This window comes from Pelmatolapia mariae, linkage group LG10_11, assembly GCF_036321145.2.
Source record: "Pelmatolapia mariae isolate MD_Pm_ZW linkage group LG10_11, Pm_UMD_F_2, whole genome shotgun sequence".
In the NCBI taxonomy this organism is placed as follows: Eukaryota; Metazoa; Chordata; class Actinopteri; order Cichliformes; family Cichlidae; genus Pelmatolapia; species Pelmatolapia mariae.
In genome coordinates, this window is record NC_086236.1 from 20767504 (window position 1) to 20790439 (window position 22936).

The following is a 22936-nucleotide window of genomic DNA, read 5'->3' on the forward strand; positions in this document are numbered from 1 at the left end:
TGAAGCTGTAAAGCTAAATTAATCACAGAATCATTGCATAGCAGGGAATGGAAATCAACTCAGTAATTACACTAAGACCAATGTGATCAACTCTGTCTTCTCTTATCCGTAGATGAGTCTCAGAGTCTCGCATGCTTCCATCGTTATTCTCACTATCTTTAGTGCATAAGTGTGTTCACACCAAGAGCCAGCCTCTGGGGCTGGAAACGAAAGCCAGCGTGGAAGCTTCATAATCTTGCAGTTCCTGGAATGGCCACTTGAGGCTTACTCCAAATGCAAGTCAATCCCCGTAGATTTTTGTGTTCACCATCTTCACAGCCTGATATAAAACAAATTCTCTGTAAGCTGTTTACATCTTATTTTATCCTAAAAGTTAGACCACGTCGACTGAGGGACCGGTGTTGACACAGGGAGCTTTCCACTGGGCTTCTACTTCACTAATTTGAGTCGCAGAACCAGACCTCTCAAACGGGTTTGTTGTGTTGGTGACTTTTGGTGTTTTAAAGGAATTATCTGCCAAATAATATGGCTCACTGTGAGGTACAGCCCATCCAAGAAATCTGTGCTCCAGTTTTGGAGAGTCTGCTTGGATTTTATTGGATTGTTATTTAACATTAATTAGTAGATAGCTGTGCATTGCAGACAGACAGTCTCTGGATACCACTTTTAGCCTTACCTGATCAAAGCACTACACCCTCTAATCTAATTTAAAACACACACACATATTTGACAACTTGTAAATTTTCCAGTCTATGTCCATGCGACAGGTTGTTGCTAGGCAACATGTGATCATGATATACCCTTCATAATAAAGGTTTTGTGGATAGATGTTACTGAAGAGAAATTAAAACCATATGATGGTTTTGTATGGTGTTACAAATAAATGCTACAAATGGGTCAATTTTGCCTATTGGTAGGTGGTTGCTAGGCAATGTGATGACATCATAATATCTGATATAGATAAGAACCTTCACGGGCCTAAGATGTACCTGTGTGCCAATTTCGGTTGCTCAACTCCAACTGTGTATAGAGGAGTTGGCAGGCAAGCAAACAGACAGTGACTTATGTATTACAGGAAAATGCTAGCGCAACAATTCCCAGAAAGTGCACAACTTGCTGCATTCAATTTAAGATGACACTAGTGTGTTTAAATTCACATACTGCATGTATGCAGAGTACATAGTGAACTACATGGAAGTGCTGAGATCCAAACTTTTAAATTCTGTGTACACATGATACTATCAGCGTTAAGCACCACAGCCTAAATAGCTCTGGACACAGAGCTTGCAATCATCCATCCACAAATATCAACAATTTTCAAAACTTCTGCTTGTGTTTTCTGACTATAAATGTCAAGACGTTGGGCAAATGTCACAAAGATCTTGTTGAGAAAGAAAAATCCTCGTAGAATTAAAGAAAAAATAACATTTACGTGGAGCTTCAAGAGGTTTCATGCAATTTGAAGAAAAACTGCAAACAAAAAGATCTTATTCAAACATCATTTAAATCATTTTGGTTACATTTTAGCATAGCAAGGGTCCATTGTTCCACTGTAGGGAGATACACTATATGGGCAAAAATATTGATATAAAAAGTATAAAGTGTAAGAAGTAAAGTGGGTAAAAGTCACCAATGATCTGCTGGTTCAATAACTTCAGAGCTCCAAAGCTCTTCTGGGTTTAACATCAGCACAAACACTGTGCCGGGAGCTTCATGGCATGCGCCTTCACAGCCTAGCTGCTCCTGTAGGATTCATGTGTAGATTTCCCAGTACTTTTGTCCATATAGTGTATTACATAGGCAGTAAAAAAGAGATCTCAGTCAACCCAAGAACATCTTAGCGATTCATACCACCACCTGATTTACTTTAATGAGCTGTGTTTGAGTCAAAATTATGCTGCTGCGTCCAATTGTAAAAGAAAAGGAAACTTTTTTTCCTTCTAATTTGTGGAAAATGTATGCTTAATATTTATTTTGTCAGTCCAACCATTTTTTTAAAATCAGCTGTTAAAAAAACATGCAAATAGACAAGTAGACAAACATCAGATTTGTAAATTTTGACACGAATACATGCATTCCTTTTTATTCACAAAACCAGTCCAATTTTCTAAACAAATACAAAGATTGGTTATTTTTAAAAGCTGTAGCTACCCAGCAACATAACTAAATCATAAAAATATGACAAATAAACAAATAAATTTAAAAAAATGCTTGTCCCAGTGCTTTCAGTAGGGTAGACTCAGAGCAAGTGCTGTCTCTTAGTGCTTTTGCCCTGAGCAGTATTGGCACATGCTCAGTAGGGCCACAGTAACAAGGCTGCCAGTTTCACTAAAGGAACAGTTTGGAAATGCAGAGGAGGGCTGATTGAGGAGATTACAGTAGTGACGGCTCTGGTGAACAACATCTTCAAGCCAGCGAAGAATCTCAGGTGATCTGCCCATTAACATGACTTTTTTTTCTTTTTTTTTAAAGTTTCATTACAATCCAAAATGGACAGCACCACAATTTGAAACATTTTCTTGACTGTCAAAGGACAACCACTTAAATCTTTCTGGAAAGTAAAATGAAATCATAAAGAAGACGAGGGCTTTGAGTAACATAATGGTGAAGAATTACAATAATGTTTACCATTAGCCACTAGTTTTTAAAATATAGCTGTAAATTTACATTCTCTACACAAGTACTTTATCTTTCCACACATGAACAACATTAACACCAAACACAGAAATTAGTTGATTGTCCACACTCAGTCTGTCATTTCTGTTTCTGGCAATGAGCAGTTCCATGTTTAAGCGACAGAAAAAACCTGCTGGGATAAGGACAAAAGGTACCAAAATGGAAACATAGAAAAGGGAATGAAAGTTGCCATAGATGCTTTTCTTTACGTTTTCATTTTTGGTTCAAGGAATAAGTAGGTGCATCCATTATCCGGCTGATTTTTTTCCTCTTTTTTTCTGCTTTTATTAGTTTAGTTTTTTTGTTTTTTGTTGGGTTTTTTTCTATAATTTTATTTGTTGCTAGCTTGTTTATTAGCCAGTGTCTGTTCCGGAGACAATCCAGGAGTTGGCATTGCACTTCATGGCAGAGCTTTGGGTAGGGAGCGGAGGAGGAGGAGGAGTCCTACTGGAACCACCGGAACGCCGCTCCTGTAGGAAGCATCACCTTCTTGGAGAAACAGAAGACAAAGAGGGAGGAAAAAGGGGGGAAGGGGATGGGAGAGGAGAGGAGCAGAGAGGGGAAGAGCAGAGAGAAGATGCGGGTGTAGTTGTTAATGAAAAGCAGCACATTCTATTTGGCGTTGCAAAGATAATGTCAAATCCATCACTTAACTGCTAAACATTTCTCGAAACTTGAAAATCGAGGCGTGTCTAATGTTTCCCTCCAGTTAACAGAGAGTTCCTCTGCCTCATTTTTGGGCACCAACCAGTGATTAGTTAATGAAACAGTGATTGCTTAATGCATGAAGTAAAATTGTTTGCTACCAGAGGCCATAGTGTGACAACTTGTTGAGATTCAATTAGCAATCTCACACCAGTCATACAAAAGATGAGGACAAAAACCTTGAGATGAAGGTGAAGTATTTCCAATTGACAATCGACTGGAATGATTAATGTAAATTAAGTTTAGCAGCTAATCAGTCGTCCACCACTTCCATCCCCCACCCCTAGATGACTAGGTCTGAAATCTTCACATCTTTATCCTCGGCAGCACCACAGGAACAGGCTTCAGTCCTGGCTTCACACAAAACCCAATATGCCACATTTATTATTTAGCCACCACACGCGTTGCTCTCCCACACCATCATCAATGATGGTGCCGTTTCCCGTCTCCCCCACCCCTTCACTCTCTCTCTCGCTCGCTGTGGTTATCTGTGTGCCTGATTGAACTGAGCAGGAGTGGCACACATGCATGCAGCTGCAGGGCTCAGCAGCAGCCTGCCAGTCGGGAGATAGAGAGCAGCTCGGGTCCCTGGAGCCGCAGCACGGCTGGCGTCCTGTAAAGCGCAACTCGATTCTGCAGCACGGATTCTTCCTTTAGGCCGGCTCTGCCTGGAGCGAGGCAGGAGGAGCTCGGGAAACATTTATGCACCCACACACACTCTCGCACCGAACCAATATGTATTCAAGTACAGTCACACACCTCCACACACAGCGGCACGTTAACCGACACTCACAATACACCCCCGAAATCGCACCAAACAGCGAGACCGTTGAACTAAAATTCTCATAAACGCTGGATTCATTTCCACTTCTTCATCAGTACTCAACAGCAGAAGGTTTCATAAGGAATCATGCATACTGCGAGTGCAAACACAAAAACACACGTGCTCGTGATGACACGGAAAAGTAAACAAAAGATGCACTAAAGGTGTGTACCGGCCTCATATTTATAGTTCCCCTCAGAACATTTTTTTTTCGATTCTAATGAAATTCAAATGAAAAAATTATTTGTAACCTGAACATAATCAGACTTGATTTTTTTTTTTTTTTTTCGGTAAACTGTTGTGCAGCTCTTTTTCACAGCTGCAGTGAAATTATAAGTTTTTCAACAAAGGCAGCTCGGCAGCAAATGGCCCATTAGTTCAAGAAGGTTGTTTGAAACCAGAAACAATGCCAGCTCTAATTACTTTTCAGGCCCACTTAAACCATTCCTCTACCCTTGAATCAGCAGTACAGTGTTCTTTTGACTGCTATTGTTCATATCTGGACATGAAACTGAATGACAGCAGGGTTCGTGCTCCACAGGTTTCGTGTACTTTCATTTTGAAAGTTAACTCCCGCTGACAAAAATAAAACACTTTTGCTTGGGTAAAAAGAATTCAAACAAGGTAATTATTCTGGTGGTCTCAGCCAAATATAACCCACACTGTGCTTTATTTGTGATGTTGACTCAAACAGGAATAATCTGACAGAATATCACAGCGCTGCTCGTAGCTCGCGCCTGCCTCTCAACGTCAACTTCTCATGTTTACGGATGCAGGTTTGAATTGAGTATAGCCTAAATTTTCCCTACAGCTTTCAGTTGATCCTGTCAGCAAATCCTTTTTGGCTCAGATGAATATTAATACAATCCACAAACCCAGAGGTTAACAGCCAATGTACATCTAAGATGATTTGATGATCCGTGTGTTAAAGTGTGCTAGCCTCTCATCCATCTCTGTGATGACCTTTCTGTGGTGGTACTCAGCTGTTAAGAAGACAGACAGAGGACACAGCAACATCTGGCACTGTCGCAGATGTCAAAAATCTGGTAGGGGCTAGACTGACCATGACGTAATGTGTGTGGAGGGAAAAACAACACATCCCTCGGCCGAACTGTAAACGCCGTTTTTCCTCATTATTAAACATGTGCAATCAATGGAAAAATGGCAGCGTTTCAGGAATAGAACCCCCCTTTTTCACCAACACTGATTGCAAAGGTTCAAACAGATGGGATCTGTGGGTGTGAAGTGGCCAATCACTAAAAATCGATGGATGTGTTTTTTCAAACAATGCATGCACATTTGTCTTACCGGTGTGGACTATATCACAAAAGTCAAATGAAATTAATGTTTTTTTTAAGCGAGCTCAGGTTACGCTGCTTATTGTTATCTGTTACTGATCCCCGGAAACCAGTTTAACCTATCATGAAATCATGTTTTGGCCCCAGGGCACCGGTGAATGTTCTGGCTATTGTTTTCATTGCTTTATCATCAACAGTTTTCACTACTTTTTCATAGACACCCACAAAAAAAAGGAATGAAACACAAAGCATCTCTGCACACAATTGCACATGTGGGATGTTGCAGCGTCTGTAGCTCACAACGACCAGAAAAGAAAAGAACCTTTAAAACAACTGAGTCAAAAACCGCGAATGACCTCCAGCTGGCATAAAGATTCACTGTTTGTCTGGCTGAGGGGATGATGCATTTTCCTAAGCAAGCGCTCTCTTCCAAGAGTCGATTGTGATTGATTGTAAATACATTTGATACGATTCCTCTTACTTGACCACTAAACACATCTCACAGCCAGGACCGGAGTAATAACACAAACACAATCTGATCTATCAACCCAAAGGCCTTGAATTTATTATTTATTATTAAACCATACACATGCACTGACATAATCAATTGTTGTCTTCATTGATTTGTCTGCCGATTATCATCTCAGTTACTTATTAATTGTATAATGTGACCAAAGTCTTCTTCAGACATGGAATATGGAGTTGCTAACTTCAGTTAAACTGTTATTCTGTCATTTTAATAGTTAATTTTGTTTTATTAGCTATGCCTACAAAGACACTTTACTAGAGTTCAGTAAACACATCAAACCTTTACTGAGGACTGCAATTTAACTGTAGCTAACAGCTGTGTGCTCTGTGACTACACAGTGTCATATTTGTTATTAGATCCTCATCCATCCTGCCTCCATGTCTGGGGTAGACTAATTTATCAAATATTTTCTCAGGTTTGTACTACATATGAAAATGTGCACTACTCTCATGTTTGGATCCTGCAAGTATGTAAAAAAGCCCAGGGGACTCCCGCAAACTGACTGTCTCCTGTCCCGTCTTCATTTTGGTAAAGATGTTACCCTAAAGGTTGTGTTTTACAGATATGTCACTTTAACAGATGTGAAACTACTAAAGCACAACGTCTGGGGGGCAAACTTCAAATAGTTGTAATGTATGCCAGCTGAAGGTATGCCGCTTGGGGCATCCTCCAAAACAACCATGTCTCGTAGTAAGCCGAACAGCTCATGAGGTGGCGCAGGAGAGATTTGCAGATACCACGACTGATATCTTAATCTTGTGCGTGAATCCTTTAATGCAGTTCACACCTGTGGTTTGTTGAAAATGATATGTAAATGTTACCCGGTCCAAAGTACCGTGGTTAAATAGCCTTTTGTTGCAAAATAGTTGCAGATTACTTTTCTACTCATCATCTAACGTATCACTTTATCATCTTAACTTTAACCCTTCAGACCCACGGCCATTAATCCCAGATCAGAAGACACATGGACATCTATCTTAAAGCTGCGTTCAAACTGAAAGATTTTTAGAGGCCTCTACGTATTGTGGCTCTTTCAACAGTGTTTCTAAACAATAATATTCATCTGTAAGACACCTGAAGATTTTGTTGTGTTGTTGTGTATAACATATATGTCTTAAAATTGTTTTAACCAGCCAGCATTTATTTTAAAAATATTTAACACTACTGTATTTAAATTTTTGAGCTGGACATTTGTATAAGCAAGGCGACATTACCTCTATTACTACAGGCCCTTCAGAAATATCAGCCATGCATAATTCACATTTACAGCCGACTACAACCACAGACGTACTGATCATTCATCACGAGTTAAAAAATATTAGACCAACATCAAGTTATAAAGTCTCCGATTTTTTTCTGTATGTGATGTGTACAATTTCGACAATATTTATAGAGATCTGACTGCAAAACCATCAATTTAGACGTCAGTCCTCTCTAGCCCGACCAGACATCTCTATTTTTTTTTTTTAGACTGATTATAGCAATGGATGCACACAATACTATGCCGCATTGATTAAATCTGTTCTACCTTTTATATCTTATATTAAAAGAATACTCAGTGGGAAATGCTACAGCAGAAGCACTATTATAGATTGACTTAATAAAATGTCTTCTTTCATACTTTTTTAAGTATGAAAGAAGCCAGCCTATTGGTTGGGTTATTGCCCATTAGTCAGTCAGGTAGTTGTATTGTGAAGTTAAAGTGAAAGAGAATGCTGCAGTTCAGGGAAAATAAATGTGGCTTAAAGTTGCAGTAACTGGGATATTCTGTGAAATTCAAGATTTTTTTTTTTTGCCCCCCGGGGCCTCATGGGTCCTTTTCGCTTATAGCAGCAGTGAGTACGACACCTTGGCTGCCTGAAAACCTCGTCTCTCTCGTTGTACCTACCTCTCCCTTGACTGTCCACTCTAACTTGTCCCTCTGCCCGCCCAGCAACTTGCCCACACATCCATGTGTCTCTGTGTCAGTCTGCATGCCTGTCACTTTGTGTGAGTCGCTGCTGTCCTGACTGCCTGATGTACAGTGTCTGGGAGCCAGGAAAGACCATGAGGGAATATGCTACTCCCATATCAGCGTCTGATACTGGCAAAGTGGCTCCCAATGGAAAACACTTGTATGTTTAGGTGTTAGCTGCATCTGAAGCACACAACCACTGAATTTCATAACAGAACACGCTCTTCTATGAGTAGACAAAAACAACAACAAAAAAACAGCTGGTCTTATCTTTTAAGTAGTCCCGACACTCCAGTACAGTACGTCCCGAGCACACAATGACATTCAAGTAAAAACAAGGTACACTTCCTAACCCCGGCTTTCCTTTTACTTTTTTTTATGCCAAACAGCATCGCTGAGACTTACATCACTTGAGGGTATTCAGACATAGCACAGAAAGGAACTGCCTTCCCACTTATTTCTATCAAATGTAACATTCCCAGAATAAATCCAGACACCTTCAGCCAGTGAGCTATGAGGTGGCAAAGGCCTCAGCATACTGACTCCCCCTCACTTGCCAATTTTACGCTCCTCTTTGAGCTGCCATGAGCTTTCAATGGAAACCGTCAACACCCTTAAAATAAGCACACTGCTGCTGGACTGCACTTGTGTACCGACGTGTATACGCTCATAGGCTCGGTACAAACACGAGAAGAAAAACCTTTCAATGCAAATTCAGGGAAGCGAAGCCAGGATATTTCTGCCAGTCTTTTCTAGCTGCAGCTGCGCGCACACATAGAAAACAGTCAAAACCATCTGATAAACTGACCGCGCAACGTGTTAAATAAGACATAATGCTCCTTTAGAAACTGTGCGCCGAGTATTAAAGCCACAGCAGACGGGGATGTGCTGCACTATCTTTGATTGGAAGGAAATGTGACACTTAGGGGCTGTCTGAGCTACAGCTGAGCCTCACTGCAGCTCACTGTGGACTGTGAAAGCCAGGAGGATCTTCTGTTCTGGCGCAGGTGCTTCCCAAGTTGCCCTGAATATGCATTAATGGAAAGTAGGAAGTTCTCTTCTAAAGCCCGTGTTTAAAAAATAAATAAATACTGCGTGAAACACATTTTCACAGCATCTAGTCGGTACAGACATTAGTGAATTACGCTGAGTCTCTGCTCTTTCTTCTGACATGATTTCCCCCTCGTGAATCTCAGTCTCAGAGTGTGATGTACTGATGACATCACACTCTGACAGTGCAGTTCGGGCTTTAATCTGTGATCTCATCACCTGCTAAACAAGATCTGCAGGCTTAAGAACAAAGACAGACAAAAATGAAACTTTTGTAGTACTGGCAGAGCTCAGCTCCAAGGGAAAAGATATCAAATAACATTCAGGGCAAAGGCATAACAGCTCGCGGACCTCTTTGAATTAATAAGACCACTAGGTTTATAAAGCAGCATCAGAGGGATTACCTAAAAAAAACGTGAGTTTGTTTCTTGTGTGGGTAGACTGCCAGTCACCTTAACATAAACGTTTCCCACCTTTTCCCAAATGTAGCCTTGCTGCATCTGTGGATCTGCAGGAATACTCACACATCCAAGGTGGCACTGCAGCATTGTTCAACAGAAGTCAGACTTCATCTGTTGCACAACAACAAAGCACTTGTTGTTCTATTTAAGATCTGATGTAGCGGCCAACTTTATTGTGGCATATTCAGTGAAGTGAAAAGTGACAACATTTCATGTTTACTCGAGCTACTAATGGATTAGGTCAGGCAATGCTTGACTTTGAAAGCACACGGCTTGCTCTGGTCAACTACGCTGTTTTGCAGATGCTATCACGAGATGATGTAATAGGAGACGCTGACAATATTCATTATTCTTGTATTGCTGTATTATTTTTCACATTTAATTAAGCGGCAATAAAAGATTAGCCTTCCCATATCTGGTCAGAAAAAAAAAGAGGAAACAGTTTGACAGGGTTATTAAATAAATTAGTTGCAAGTAATTACTAAAGTCAGTAATCAGACTGCGATTCTACTTAAAGCTTTGACAGGTTTTTGCTGGTGTTTCTTTCATATGAGGTGGTCACTAGGAACATCAGCAGGCTGCGCCCTTCCAAACAACATGATGACCCGTATTACCTTCAACTACCGTGATTATTCCAATCCCCCCGGGTTTGGCATCCGTGGTGTGAACAACTGGTGTTAGGCTAACTGCCATGACAACATCAATTGCAAATCATAAATTAAAATTAAATCCTTTTCTCTAAGAGACATTGAGCTGCACCACCTACATAGCAAGCTGACACATTTCACCATTTTCGGTGAATCATCGACAAAGACAAATGGATCTTCTCATCAATTTGAATCTGAACAATGCGAGAGGCAAAAGCAAAATGATAATATTCATACAGATCAGTCTGATTTTCAGCATCAGGGAACATCTGGCTGTTTTCCCCTAACAATGGTCGTGTCTGACCAGGTTAGTTTCACACTTTCAGCTCACGAAAGGGCCAGTAATAAGTTATGGCGTGTTTGTAAAAGGTTTTTACCCCATTAGCATTTATGTAAACTTTTTAATGTTGCCAGTTATTTCCTTTTTTACATTTATTTACACGCTGCATAAAAACTATTGCCAAGGATGCTGTCAAAGTACAAATTACAGCTCCAAGTCAGTCAAACCAGGCACAATCTCCACTCTGACAGAATCAGTTAGTCCTCTAAGGATAAATAAGATCAAATCGATGCTGAGTCACTATTCTTTCAAATTACACATACAGTAGAAGCCCTTTTTCAGTCTGACATGCTGACAAGCATTGCAATGGATAGGATTTGGGGAGGTTTCCGCCTTGTTATGGATGGACTCTGATCTCTTTTCTTTTCTTTTTTTAGGTATTTCTATATCATGGCTATAATAAAAAGCACTTGGTTAGGGTTGGGAAAGACTGAGATCATTGGACAGAGACAGCATTACTGACTGTGATGCTCTAAAATAGGAAATGAGCAGTAGTAGTAGTACCTCTCTGTGCAGACTTAAGGGGGAAGAATGAAGAAGAAAAAGATTCCTGAGTTCATCCTTTGCTTTAGACAGACAAAATTAGGGCCATACAATCAATCCAATTGTAATCTTGATCACAGTTTTGGCTTCCCACCATTCAATGAGCATGACTGAGCAATATTATCAGCGCTCAACACGTGCCAATCACAGATGTTCCCTGCACCACGTCGCTTGAAGTTACCTGGACTAGTCTGGACGAGTAACAGTGCATGAAAACAGATAAACAACAGGGAAAAAACCTCAAACGTCCAGCAGGCCGTTTTCTGGAAATGCTTTTGGGTTTAGCACAAGTGACGTTAACTAGGAAGAAATCACATGCACAGAGCTCTGTGTGTCTGCCCCATAAAGAAACACAACAAACTTATTGAACCGCCTGAGAAGCCACCACAAACTGTAGCGTTTAATGCATATAATTAATGCCAAGAAAAACAAGGTATTGTTGCTGCTAACATAAATTGTCCGGCATCAGCTCAGATGTCTGTGAAAGGCAACCGCAACGACGTGTCAACGTATCCAGTTCACGGAGATGCACTGAAATCCCCAAATATCTATCTTTGGCCAAAGATGTGTGTCCACTAAACACGGTGAGTAACGACTGTTTCCAGGAAATGATCAAGATACTGGACAAAAGATACATTATCCTATCGTGCAATTATTTCTCCAAAGTGGTAATAAATGCACTGTATGCAAAAGTTTAATTCACATCCATCATATAGGAACAATGAATGTAGTGCAAGACTTTAAATTATTTGTCAGTAAAGAAATTTTTAAAGAATACTAAAGTTTACAGTTTACAGTTTACAAATGTAGTACAATGTAAAGATGATGTTAATAGAATTTGGTTCTATGCACTTTTTTATATATTTTTTTATATATTACTTATATATTATAATGTTGGTTGCTTAACAAGACATAATCTTAAAGGGCTAAAGAGCTATATTAACCTCCATTAATCAGGCTAAACTAAGCTTTCTAACGTCACATTAAAGTGTACACAAAAGCTACAAAATGTCTGCATTACTCAAAGTGTCCAGTGAACATGCTATCAAGTTTGACTTTGGATGGTCAAAGTCAGGACATGGAGACTGAACACCTTTAGCCTGCTAGGATGAGGCCAAGCTGTCACCCTCAATCAACATCAGAAAGCGAAAGTGGTAAAGCTATTAGCAGTTGGAATCATAGATCCAGTTTGTGTCAATTACACCAGCGGCCTCTCCGCTGGTTCACAGGGTTACATATCTGTCAATTCATTATGTAACGGCAAAGCGACACTATTAGGCATTGATCACAAAAGTTTATTTCCTTTGAGATGGAACATCTGCTGAGATGGATTTCATGATTGGTCATTCTGTCACCGCAGCCAGAGTTAGTTAGGCCACTGAGTGTGACGGCGGAAACAGACAGGAAGTTCAGAGTGCCATTTAGATGAACAGGAGTGTCACAGGAGAGAAGGACAGTGGCGGCGAAGGCTGCCGGGGGGAGGAGATGGGGGTTAGGTGGGGGTGCATGTGCCACACTGACACCTGGTGCTCCAGATGACAGCTCTGTAGCCAGATGGACCTTGTTACATGTGTACACATACACAAAAATACCCACACATGTATGCTTACATGCATACTGTACACATATTCACAATTACTTCCACTCTGCCTCCACACACACCATTTTATTTGCATTTCCTGGCAGTTAAACAGAGGAACACACAAGGCAGTTTTATGTGGGATCAAATCCAAAGTGCTCTAGTAAAGGGAACTACATTAAGTAGCATCATTTTAAAATGACATGCTTGTTTTTTAGCCGGTGAATCAGTCTTCCAGTAAAGAAATGTGGACACGGCGCTTGTTAGTTATGGTGAACAGATTAAAGAGACCCCATGGCATGAACTTACCCACCGCACTCTTCACCACCTGTCATTTTCCTGCTTGTGGAGCCATCACCCCACCAAAAAGCCTCCCTGTACTATCCACATTAAAGGGCAAGGACATTCAGGTATGAATCTCATTTGTGCCTTCCAGTGTGATTCTCAGATTTGTTTGTAAAGTTTAAAAGCCTTTGTGGCAACTTTTACAGAGGTTTTGGGAGTTTCTCTGCTACCTTCCCAGCTACAAATCTTAAAGCCAATAATTACAACTGTGTGGCTCATATTTCTTTACCTTTACAGATAATGAATGGAAATTGCATCCAAATAGCTTTTTAGTGACCTTTTGCATCAGACCTTTTGCATCAGAATGGTCTCCTAAAGCAATGGCACGTCATAACAAACACTGTCTTACCTCCAGAGCAGCAGAGGGCTTCTTCTTCAGTTCCTCACATTTGCGAAACTTGCAGATCTGGTGGCCCGTTTTTCGATTCCGGCAGCTGCTGCACTGCTCACAATTAATCCGCCGTCGGCAAGGTGGGCACATCCCACAACGTTTTCGCTTCTTTTTACCGGAGTTGATAGCAGAGGCCAGCTCGCTCTGCACTGGGTACTCGGCCAGGCCGGCCATGTGCAGCGCGCTGTCCGCCAGAAACACTCCAGCCGGCGTCATGATGAAAAGCCCCGGGTTGAAGGGGAAGCCACCCCCTACTCCATATGGGAAGTCAACAGGACCACCTACGGCGTCCGTGACAGACGTACCCTCCAAATCGCTAGCCCCCGAGCCTGCGTCTCCACTGCCAACTCCCACTCCCATTCCCCCAGGCAGGAGCATGTGCTCCATACCGGCTCGCTTTAACAGTGCTGCTGCCTGGGCAAAGTGCAGCAGGCCATTCTGTCCTTCCAGAACCTGTTCTAGGGTTCGGTCCAACTTGGCTGCTGTCAGTGCAGAGACAGTGGGTTGGGGCTGCGGGGTGGGCTGAGGTTTGGCCGGGTGGCTCTTAGTCTCACTATTGTCTGTGTGTCCATTGGTGGTGGCAGAGGAGACCGCTGTATACTGGGAGAGGGTGCGGGAGTTCTTAAGGCTCTTACTGAGGGGCTCACTGATGATGCCACTGCGGTTTCGACGCTCTATAACAGGAGAGTCCTGTTTGCAGCTACTCCGCTCCAGGTCCTCTGTCTGGCCACCCTCCGACAGCCCGCTAGACATGGTCCAGAACGTATGTGCCTGGGTTGGGGGTGAGGGTGGAAAGGGGGCAGGGGTGAGTAAGGAGGGACCTTTCCTCGGTCCGTTCTGTGCCCCAGTGAGAGCGGTACCTCACCTCAATGGAGCAGTCAGCCAGGCGACGACAGGCAGGCCTCGAAGCCCTCTGTCCCCACTACAGCTCAGCCCTCATCCACGCTCTTCCATGAGCCATCTGGAAACTTTAGACAGGGAGAGAAATGTGTACATTATGCATTGATGATCACTTCTCTGAAACACAAATCAACTCAAAAGTACAAAGAACCAGTATGTTGGGAGGGAAACAATATTGACATTCAGCACCTTACACTTCATTTCATATCAACTGTTTCTTTTTCACTGTAAGACTGCAGTTCATTTGATCGTGCTTCTGACCACTTGATGAACAGAAGTTTACTCTCCGCTCAGTCAGCGCGCTTTTCCTTTTGTCTGTACCATTTGCATCTCTTCAAATCCTAGATGTTGCACTGCTCACCAGCTAGAAGCTAAGTGTGTTTCTCAGTACTGCACTGGGAGTGCACAGAGAATTTCTGCTTTAAAAGACAAAAAAAAACCCAGCTTCCTTGTGTGGACGAAATGATGTTAACAGAAACCAAAACGGCGACATTGCAGGCCACACAGCAGAGAAATGAGATGAAACTCAGCATAAAGCTCCTTAAGGAGAACAACAGATTTGAGTGGCTCTTCTCGTTCAGGCTTACTCATGAACACTTTTAGATTCTTCTGCTCTTTTCACGTTACAATTTTATATTTAATCATTTGTGCTTTTATTAAAAAATGTTATTGTTACATTAAAGACATCAGGTTCACACGAGATCAGGTGAAGATCAATAAATTAGTAAATTAACAAACCTCACGTCCTGTTCCAGGCCTCGCAAAACATGATAAAAATGCACAAAGTTTAACAGGAAAAAATATTTTATTAATGTTGTATAGTGTAATATTGTGCAAATAATTGAATTAAGTATTGAAATGTGAACTATTTTTGTTGGTCTTCCAATACTGCTGCTTTGATACATAGTAATTAGCTTATGAGACAATAAATAACACTTCTAATAATATATAAATAAATGAATACCTGCAGGGATTAAAACTCGGATGACAAGAGCCAACTCATTTTTAGTTGAGGCAGAAAAAAAAAGAAAGAAAGCACCCATCGAGAGGGACCAAAATTTCGTCTCAGTAAATCAGCTTTAATTCTGATTCTTTTCTTAACAAACTACAAAAATCAAACCTCGCAGTTTTGGGCTGGTGAAGAAACACCGGCTCCCCTGGAGATTCCCTGATTGGTTAGCGACAAAAAGAAATTACAAGGTAGGGAGCCAAATCTTATTGTTATCTCATTATTGTCCAATTAACTTGTGCTAAGAACAGAAATTTCTTTGGTAAACAACACAAATTGCAACTCAAAGGTTCATTATACCTTCTTGTTTTTTTATTCTCACCTTAAATACTCTGAAGACCTTTGAAAATATATGAAAATATACTCAGCATCATCATGTTGTCATAATTGCCTACAGTGGAACGGTGCTCAGGTGAAGTCGACTTGTTGATCTGCATTGGGTGCAACACTGTTGTGACTTCTGTCAAATTATTTTATACTTCTAGGTGATGGTTGTCTTTCCAGAATTGATCATTACCTTTGTTATGTAAGTACAGGTGCGTTTAATGACCAACCTGGCAGTGAAAGTCAAATAGCATGTATTGACCCAATTGCAGTTTAGTCATTTAAGAAAAGACTGGATTTATTGACAGTTACAGCAATTTGGTACAAAATATGGAAGAAAATAAATATCTGTGTTATTAGACTTTCTCACACAGCTCAATATCAGGTGTTTCTGCTGATAAAAATAAGCCAGAAGTCCAGGCTTCTGTCATGACTGTCCTTTTCATCGGAGCATCCCTTCATTTTTGGGGGTTTTTTTGTTGTTAAAGACCAAAACTGTGGAGCAGTAAAATTTGGCAAAGTGTTATTATCAAATGGGCAGGTAAGAGATATGAGAAGGGTCACTCAGAGCAGACTACAAAGTGGATGAGTACACATGCATCTAGAAGCTTTTAGTGCAAGACTCCTGTGACTGCTATAAAAAGAGAAAAAAAACTATGCCGCTGTTCTCCTGACCTGTCCGTGTTCACAAACAAGTACACCACCTCCCACAGAAAAGCTGAGGAAATGGCCGGGCAAGTCCTTATAAGGGAAACAAAGGGAAAGGGAGGGGAAGAGGATTGGGGGGGGGGGGGGGGGGGGGGGGGGGGGTGTCTGTGCAGTGTGTGGAAACTGGAAGGCCAGAATTAGTGGGAGGTAAAGCTTCAAAGGCAAGAGCACAGCCCCCACATTCTCACCAGCTCAGGGGGATGTGGCGCCAGCGAACCAGAGCCAGCGCCGCAGCCCCTCAGCCCCATAGTTTCAGTTTCTCCCACTACAGCACTGACCGGGGTCCAGTTTCCCAGAAGCATCCCCTCACCGCCGCTATCTCTGCTCAGCTGTGTGCGAACAGCACGTGAACTCATCAGAGTAGTGCATGAAATACTGGCACTGAAGAGTTATGATAGAGGTCAGTTGTGACTCTTCAGCGAGAATTTAAACGCATGATCCCGAATTAAATATGAACAGCTTATTGTAAAACTGAAGAGTTTCCTGGTTAATCGGGGCTGATCTGTTTCAACAGTGCTCTAAATACAGTAAATATGCTAAACGACTTGAGTATCCCACATAATTAATGAACTGGCTCATTTTCAATTGCTGGAATAAATGAGTCCTCAAGCTGAAAATCATTACGCATGAAAATGGCTTCTGATCACTCGTGATGCAACCCAACCAGAACACCAGCTCCAGTAACTGGCCTGTCAATGATACCATTAGTTTGTTTGTTTTTTAAGAAAAGGGAAGTCTTTTCAGATAACACATTGGCTGTTTCAAACAGGAGCTCAGTCGTATTAGATATACCACAATACCTTTCACGAGTACTTCTGACTTGCTTTGCTTATCCCCCAACACCTACATACAGTATGTTGATACTAGAGTCTCAATAAGCTACTTTCAGATCCTCCTTTATCACAAGGTGTCGCTCTACATATTTGATTTGCCAAATTTTTTATGCTGGACGCCCTTCCCGATTCAACCTCCAAGGGATTTGTGTCTCCTCCAGGGATCTTTTACTTTTTATGTGAATGTGTAGACCACTACACTACAGAGCCGCCTTTCAGGAAACAGCTAATGATATTTAATAAGAGAGATTCGTAGGTAAGCATAAGTTCTTTTCGTACTCTAGCTCAACATCACTTTGACAAGCGTGGCTTTGAGCTAAATCGTCTCCCTCGATGAAGCATGGTTAAAACCACAATTCTAGCTCTGGGTGATGCAAACTTTTGGTATGTCTATGGAAGAATAATCAGTAAAATATGAGTTAAATTATTATAATGGACAACAGCTGTCCTAAGATTTGCAACACAGGAATCAATTATTCAACTAATTTTTAACCGATTCGGATATGATGGCGTGCAATGGCAAAAAAAAGAGAAAAAAATCAATGACGTTAAGGAAACCAACCCAGAATGACAAACACATGTATGTAGATTTATATTTCACATGTTTAAAGGATGTGTGTTGCCCACCAAGGCACATTTATTACTTTGGTCAACCACATTGTCTAAGAAATGACAGCAAGGGCACCTATCTAAAGACTCACACTCATTCTCCTCTGCTGTGTGTGCGTGTGTATGTGTGTGTATATATGTGTACACATCTGCCTTCCATCTCACTGCCCTATCAGTCACACTCTTTCCATCACCATAAACCCTGAGCATGGCATATAGTCTTTGGCTAATCATCCTCCTCCACTTCCAGCATCATGGCTCTTCAGATCCCCTCACCGCATCATTTACAGAAAAGGTTTATGTCCTCATGTGAACTGTCTGCTGAGCCACAGCTGCATCTTCTACTGAGTAACTATGATACTGCTCAACTTCCTGTGATTTTATTGGCCTGTTGCTGTGATTTACATTATGGACGGCTAGTAGGAATAGCCCCTGTTTTTCTTTTCTAAGCGAACACGTTTCTGGCACGTTTCAAGCCTGTTTCCAGAACAAAATGACCGGGTGTGTGTCAGAAGTTAGTAAAGCTGATCTCTGACTATACAGCTTAGTAGGGATAACCCACTCTAATGAAAATCAAACCACAGATTTATTGATATATACTAAGGTCAAATGTTATCTTTAAGGGGGAATGAATTAAAACTTTACACCACAAGTTTCTGTGACTTGGCATGACCCCTACACTGTAACTGGTAGTGACATATTAACGCCAGCATGAGCCAGATTCTTCCTTTCCAGCTCCTTCAAAATAAAAAAGAGGAGTAAAATGTGGCTAGTCGTCTTCTCGAGTCGCTCTCTTTCTCCTTTTTTTTTGTTAATCTATCTTCACGCGACATTCTGCACAGGATTTACGGATAAAGGTGTGAATAAAAATGATCAATAAGGTCCGACAACTACCTGTGTCGCCCCTTTCAGATTAACCGGTGATTTGAGATTTTAGAGCACATGTTTATACTGAGAAGTTGCATTTAAACCATCCACAAAAATAATTGGTGGCCGTGTTTAAATACATTCAGACTTCAACAGGACAAGCGTCACTGTACATCAGTGTGTTTTTGAGCTGGTTTTGATACACCCTCACTGTTATAGTCAAAACCGAATCACCTTTTTAAGCTCTTCTTGCACAACTGGGGAAGCATACATGAGTGTAGAATAAATTTTGGTTTCAGTGGTCGGTAAATCATTTAGTGCAGCTGACAAAATATTTACTAGCCTGTAAAGGTACGACACGGGGCGCTTAATGTGATTATAAAGGTTGCTGTTTAATCAGAAAAGACGGCAAAAATCTGGACATTAATTAGAGCCATGTGCACGCTTCGTCATCAGCGGCCGATCCAGTCTACTGATTTGAACTCTATACTTTTATACTGTAATAAACATGACAGTGTGATACATTGAGAAGCTGTTGTGGACTGTCACACAGGGCGTCATGTAAAGATGATTTTTTTTCTTAATCCAGATATTCCTGATCTAACAATCTTCATTAAATTCACAGCTCAGTATCAGTGACCTTAGATTCACAGTCAAACTAAACATGTTCCAGATCAACTGTATTTCTTGCTGAGAAATAGCTAAAAATATCCCTCATGGTTGGGTAATTATGAACCTAGGGCAAGGAAATTATTAGCTTAGCATAATGACTGGAAACAGTGGGCAACTTAGTCCAAAGGTTCAAAAAGTGACCTACTTGCACCTTAAGCTGATGACTTAAAACATTACTTCTTTTCAAAAAAAAGTGGATGTTATCTACCGGGATGATTTTCTAGCCAAGAAATAATAAAGATCAATAACACAGGTTCCTTCTCACCAGTAAGTGGCAAAGTGACTTTTTGCTAGAGGTAGCTTCATATTTAGGAATGTGTGTGTGTGTGTGTGTGTGTGTGTGTGTGTGTGTGTGTGTGTGTGTGTGTGTGTGTACGGGTTCGTACTATCCTGGTGGGGACCAAAATCTGACTTTTACTATCCTGGTGGGGACTTTCTGCACCGTGGGGACCAAAATCCAGGTCCCCTTGGGGTTGAAAGCAATTTTCACACTCAAAATGCGGTTTTACTGTCAGGGTTACAATTAGGTTATGGTTAGGTTTAGGGTAAGGGTTAGGGTTAGGCATTCATTTTTAATGGTTAGGGTTAGGGTAAGGGGCTAGGGAAAGCATTATGTCAATGGGATGTCCCCACGAGGATAGCAAACCAGACATGTGTGTGTGTGTGTGTGTGTGTGTGTGTGTGTGTGTGTGTGTGTGTGTGTGTGTGTGTGTGTGTGTGTGTGTGTGTGTGAATGATATCAGTCTTCCCATAACTCTTGGCAAGAAAGCAAACAAGTACATTTCTGGAAATGTCAAACTTTTTTTTTCTTCTAGGCCACACATGGTCAGTACAATCCAATCTTACCTGAGGCACAGCTGCCCATAACACTGTGTCAAAGCGTTGTAAAAACCATTCAAAAGCCCACATGATGTCAGGTGTATGACTGATCAGCAGAAATCTGGTGCACACAAACCAAGTGGAGTTTTTCAGGTTTTTTTGGAACCTCAAAAAAAAAACTTTCAGGCTTGAAAATCATTTGTGAATGAAGTAGCACTTTAACAGCGCCATAAAAAAAAGGGAAGACTAGTTGTCAGCACTGCTGTATGAACATAAACAGCTCATTTAACATTCAGATGCTGCTCTCAGCTTGTTACAGCTTAAAACCTGACTGGCTTGTCACCTCAAAGACACAATTTTAAACTGTTTTTTCTTCTCCGATTACACACCAGCTGTTGCGAGAGGATACCAAGAGATCCGTGTATATAAATGAAAGCCAGCCCACAAAACAGTGACAGCCAGCTGACTGATGGATGAATGGTTGGCTGGTTCAGTCATTGACCAGTTGGATCAATAGGTGATGGGGGAAAGGAAGAGAGCATTTAGGGCCAGTGTGCGTCTCTCTTTTCCACTATTTCTGGAGCTGCGCCGTGAAATTATCCAGGTGTGAATCTCTACGGCACTTTGCGTCATCCAGTGATCATCCCTGATTTACACATTTAAAAACTGAAGTAAAAAAACAACTAACCTGGAAAAAAAAATCACAAAAAGATGACAAAACGAAGCTGTGTGACACATTCAGGTGCACACGTCCGTGTGTAAATCACGGGATCTGAAGTGGGCTAACTCCTAGGTAAGTTTCCGTCACTGACGTCACTGCTTGCGCACGTGTCAGGTAATCGCGGTGAGCTTTTTGACAGAGGTGGGGGGATATTGTGTGATTTCCTGCATGGTTATGAATCATTTGGTCCCCCCACGAACTCCGGAGCCGCTGACTACACCTCCAGACCTCCAGAGAGAATGCTTAATGCGTTCAAGCGATGCGCGACGCAAATGCACTCCCTCCCTCCCTTACCTCCCCTTTCAGACGCGCTGTCTGCGGACTCTTTATTTGTCCACGGTGAGCTACACACTCTATTTCTCCTACCTCCTATCGACTGACGCGCGCACACGGGCGCACACGCACAAAAAGGCAGGGGGAGTTAGAAAAGCCTGGTGACAATAATTAGACTCAAGGCTTCATCCATTGTCCACAACCTGCTGCGTTTCTATTCTCCCTAATTAGGCAATGCACACAAAAGTTAGAGGAGAAAAACAACCACGCCGCGCACACTGTGACTTCAAATTATTCGCCAGCATATGGAGGACTTGGAGCTGCGATATCATCGGTGGCGGATTGCAGGCGGTGAGGAAGAGAGGAGGAGGGGGGTTGACTGTAAAACCTGCAGGTAGCTCGAGAAACGCTGCCGGGGAACTTTCTAATGATGCCCGGAGAAGAAGGGGGGGGGGGGGGGGGGGTTAAGAGATATAAGAATAGTATATGTTTAAAAAGAAACAATAGTCTCTTCAGGTCTCAGTGAGAAACTGTGATATTCGTTTTGCGGCTAATGGTTTGAGGTGACTGCTGAATAAAAGTTTCAGTTATAAACAGACAGTCTGATGTCAAATATAAGCGTGACCTGACTCCAGGCATTTCTTTCATTAAGTGTAAGCGTCAAGTTTGGCGCGCATCATTAACAGCTGATTCACAATAAACCAGCGGACTTTTTGCTCCGGTGGTGTGGCGATCCGTATCGGCGCTGAGGGCGACTTGTTAAATAAAGACAAATGATGAATCCTGTTGACACTGGCTTCTGGGAGAAGCTTGTAAAACATTTCCTTCAACCTATCACATTAAACTCATCAGCTTTTTTCCCTTCATCATTTAATCACTAAACAGATCCAAATAACTGGCTTCTTCCCGGACTCTGTTTGAGCACAGTAGCCTATCTGCGGTACCAGCATATGCTCTGCAGTCACACAGAAGCTCCCAGGTTCACCCTGCTATAACTTGATCCTATACAAAGATGACATCCCAACTTTCAGCACACTTCAACAAAGTGTGATTCCCCCCTCCATCCAACCCCTCCTCCCTCCTTTTCTATGTATCTGCATATTTGCAAACACGGGCCCATTTTATTCGCACCTACCAAAGCAGATCCGAGCAGAGGGGAGGGCTCCCACAGTCCGAGCGGTCCGTCTCTCAGCCTGCCGTGCAGAATGGTGACAAAAAAAAAGAAGAGGGCAGGGGGAGGAAAAAAAGCTTCTTCTCCGAGAACACAATCCTACAGAGTGCCTCTCTGTTAATGGTAAATGTGAAAAGAAAAAAAAATATTCACCGTCAGTTATTTCGGAAAAGCGTACTTTCTCAGAGGCTGAACGCGTGGGTTCCCAGAGCTTTCTCGGTCCTTGCAATCCCACCTCTACATCCCCGCTTGCGGAGAGGAACATGCAAACACATTTCATAGATTTTTGGAGCTTCGCGGAAAAACCGACCTGGACTTTTCGGCGGTGCGCGCACTTCAGCCGAAGCAACAACAAAACGAAAGCGAGGGTTTGGTGTGATTTCAGGACAACTGTGGAGAGAGAGCTGTGTCAAAAATAAATAATCACAGCTGACAGCACCAATCTACGCGACTGATTACTTGTGTTTATCCTGTCTTCAGATACTCGGTATTGGCTATGACAGTAGTATTCCGACATTATAACAATTATTATTTGCTTTTTGCCCAAACAGCAGAGACACGTGGGCTTAATTGTGTGATTTAAAGAGTGAGCTCTGTTATCACGAAGGATAACAGGTAGCTGAAAATAAACGGGGTTAACCTCAGTTCACCAGTGTGTTTATTTGGAGCACAGAGGTTGTGCAGAAATG

The 22936-nt window shown here is 41.8% G+C and overlaps 1 protein-coding gene across 5 annotated transcripts; it reads right to left on the reverse strand.

Annotated features, from left to right (window-relative positions):
* Window positions 1-1261: 1261 nt before the first annotated feature.
* cxxc5a (CXXC finger protein 5a) lies at window positions 1262-22538 on the reverse strand. Of its 5 annotated transcripts, XM_063486033.1 has the most exons (4): window positions 22212-22538; window positions 14207-14309; window positions 13300-14112; window positions 1262-3165 (listed from the first exon to the last, which is right to left on the reverse strand). In XM_063486033.1, the coding sequence occupies exons 3-4, from the start codon at window positions 14092-14094 to the stop codon at window positions 3121-3123; spliced, it is 840 nt and encodes a 279-aa protein (XP_063342103.1). In that variant the 5' UTR covers window positions 14095-14112; window positions 14207-14309; window positions 22212-22538; the 3' UTR covers window positions 1262-3120. The 5 variants fall into 5 exon arrangements, with proteins under 5 accessions (XP_063342103.1, XP_063342105.1, XP_063342102.1 ...); XM_063486035.1 differs by having other exon boundaries at window positions 13300-14309; window positions 22401-22538; XM_063486032.1 differs by having other exon boundaries at window positions 13300-14309.
* Window positions 22539-22936: the final 398 nt, after the last annotated feature.

What these genes read in the sequence shown, in the direction of transcription:
- cxxc5a (XM_063486035.1), bottom strand. Translation starts at nt 14,094, where the DNA reads ATGTCTAGCGGGCTGTCGGAGGGTGGCCAGACAGAGGACCTGGAGCGG. An exon ending in AGCCCTCTGCTGCTCTGGAG is followed by an intron (nt 3,166 to 13,299) that starts GTAAGACAGTGT and finishes TGTTTCTCCAAG; the next exon opens with AAGGTGATGCTTCCTACAGG.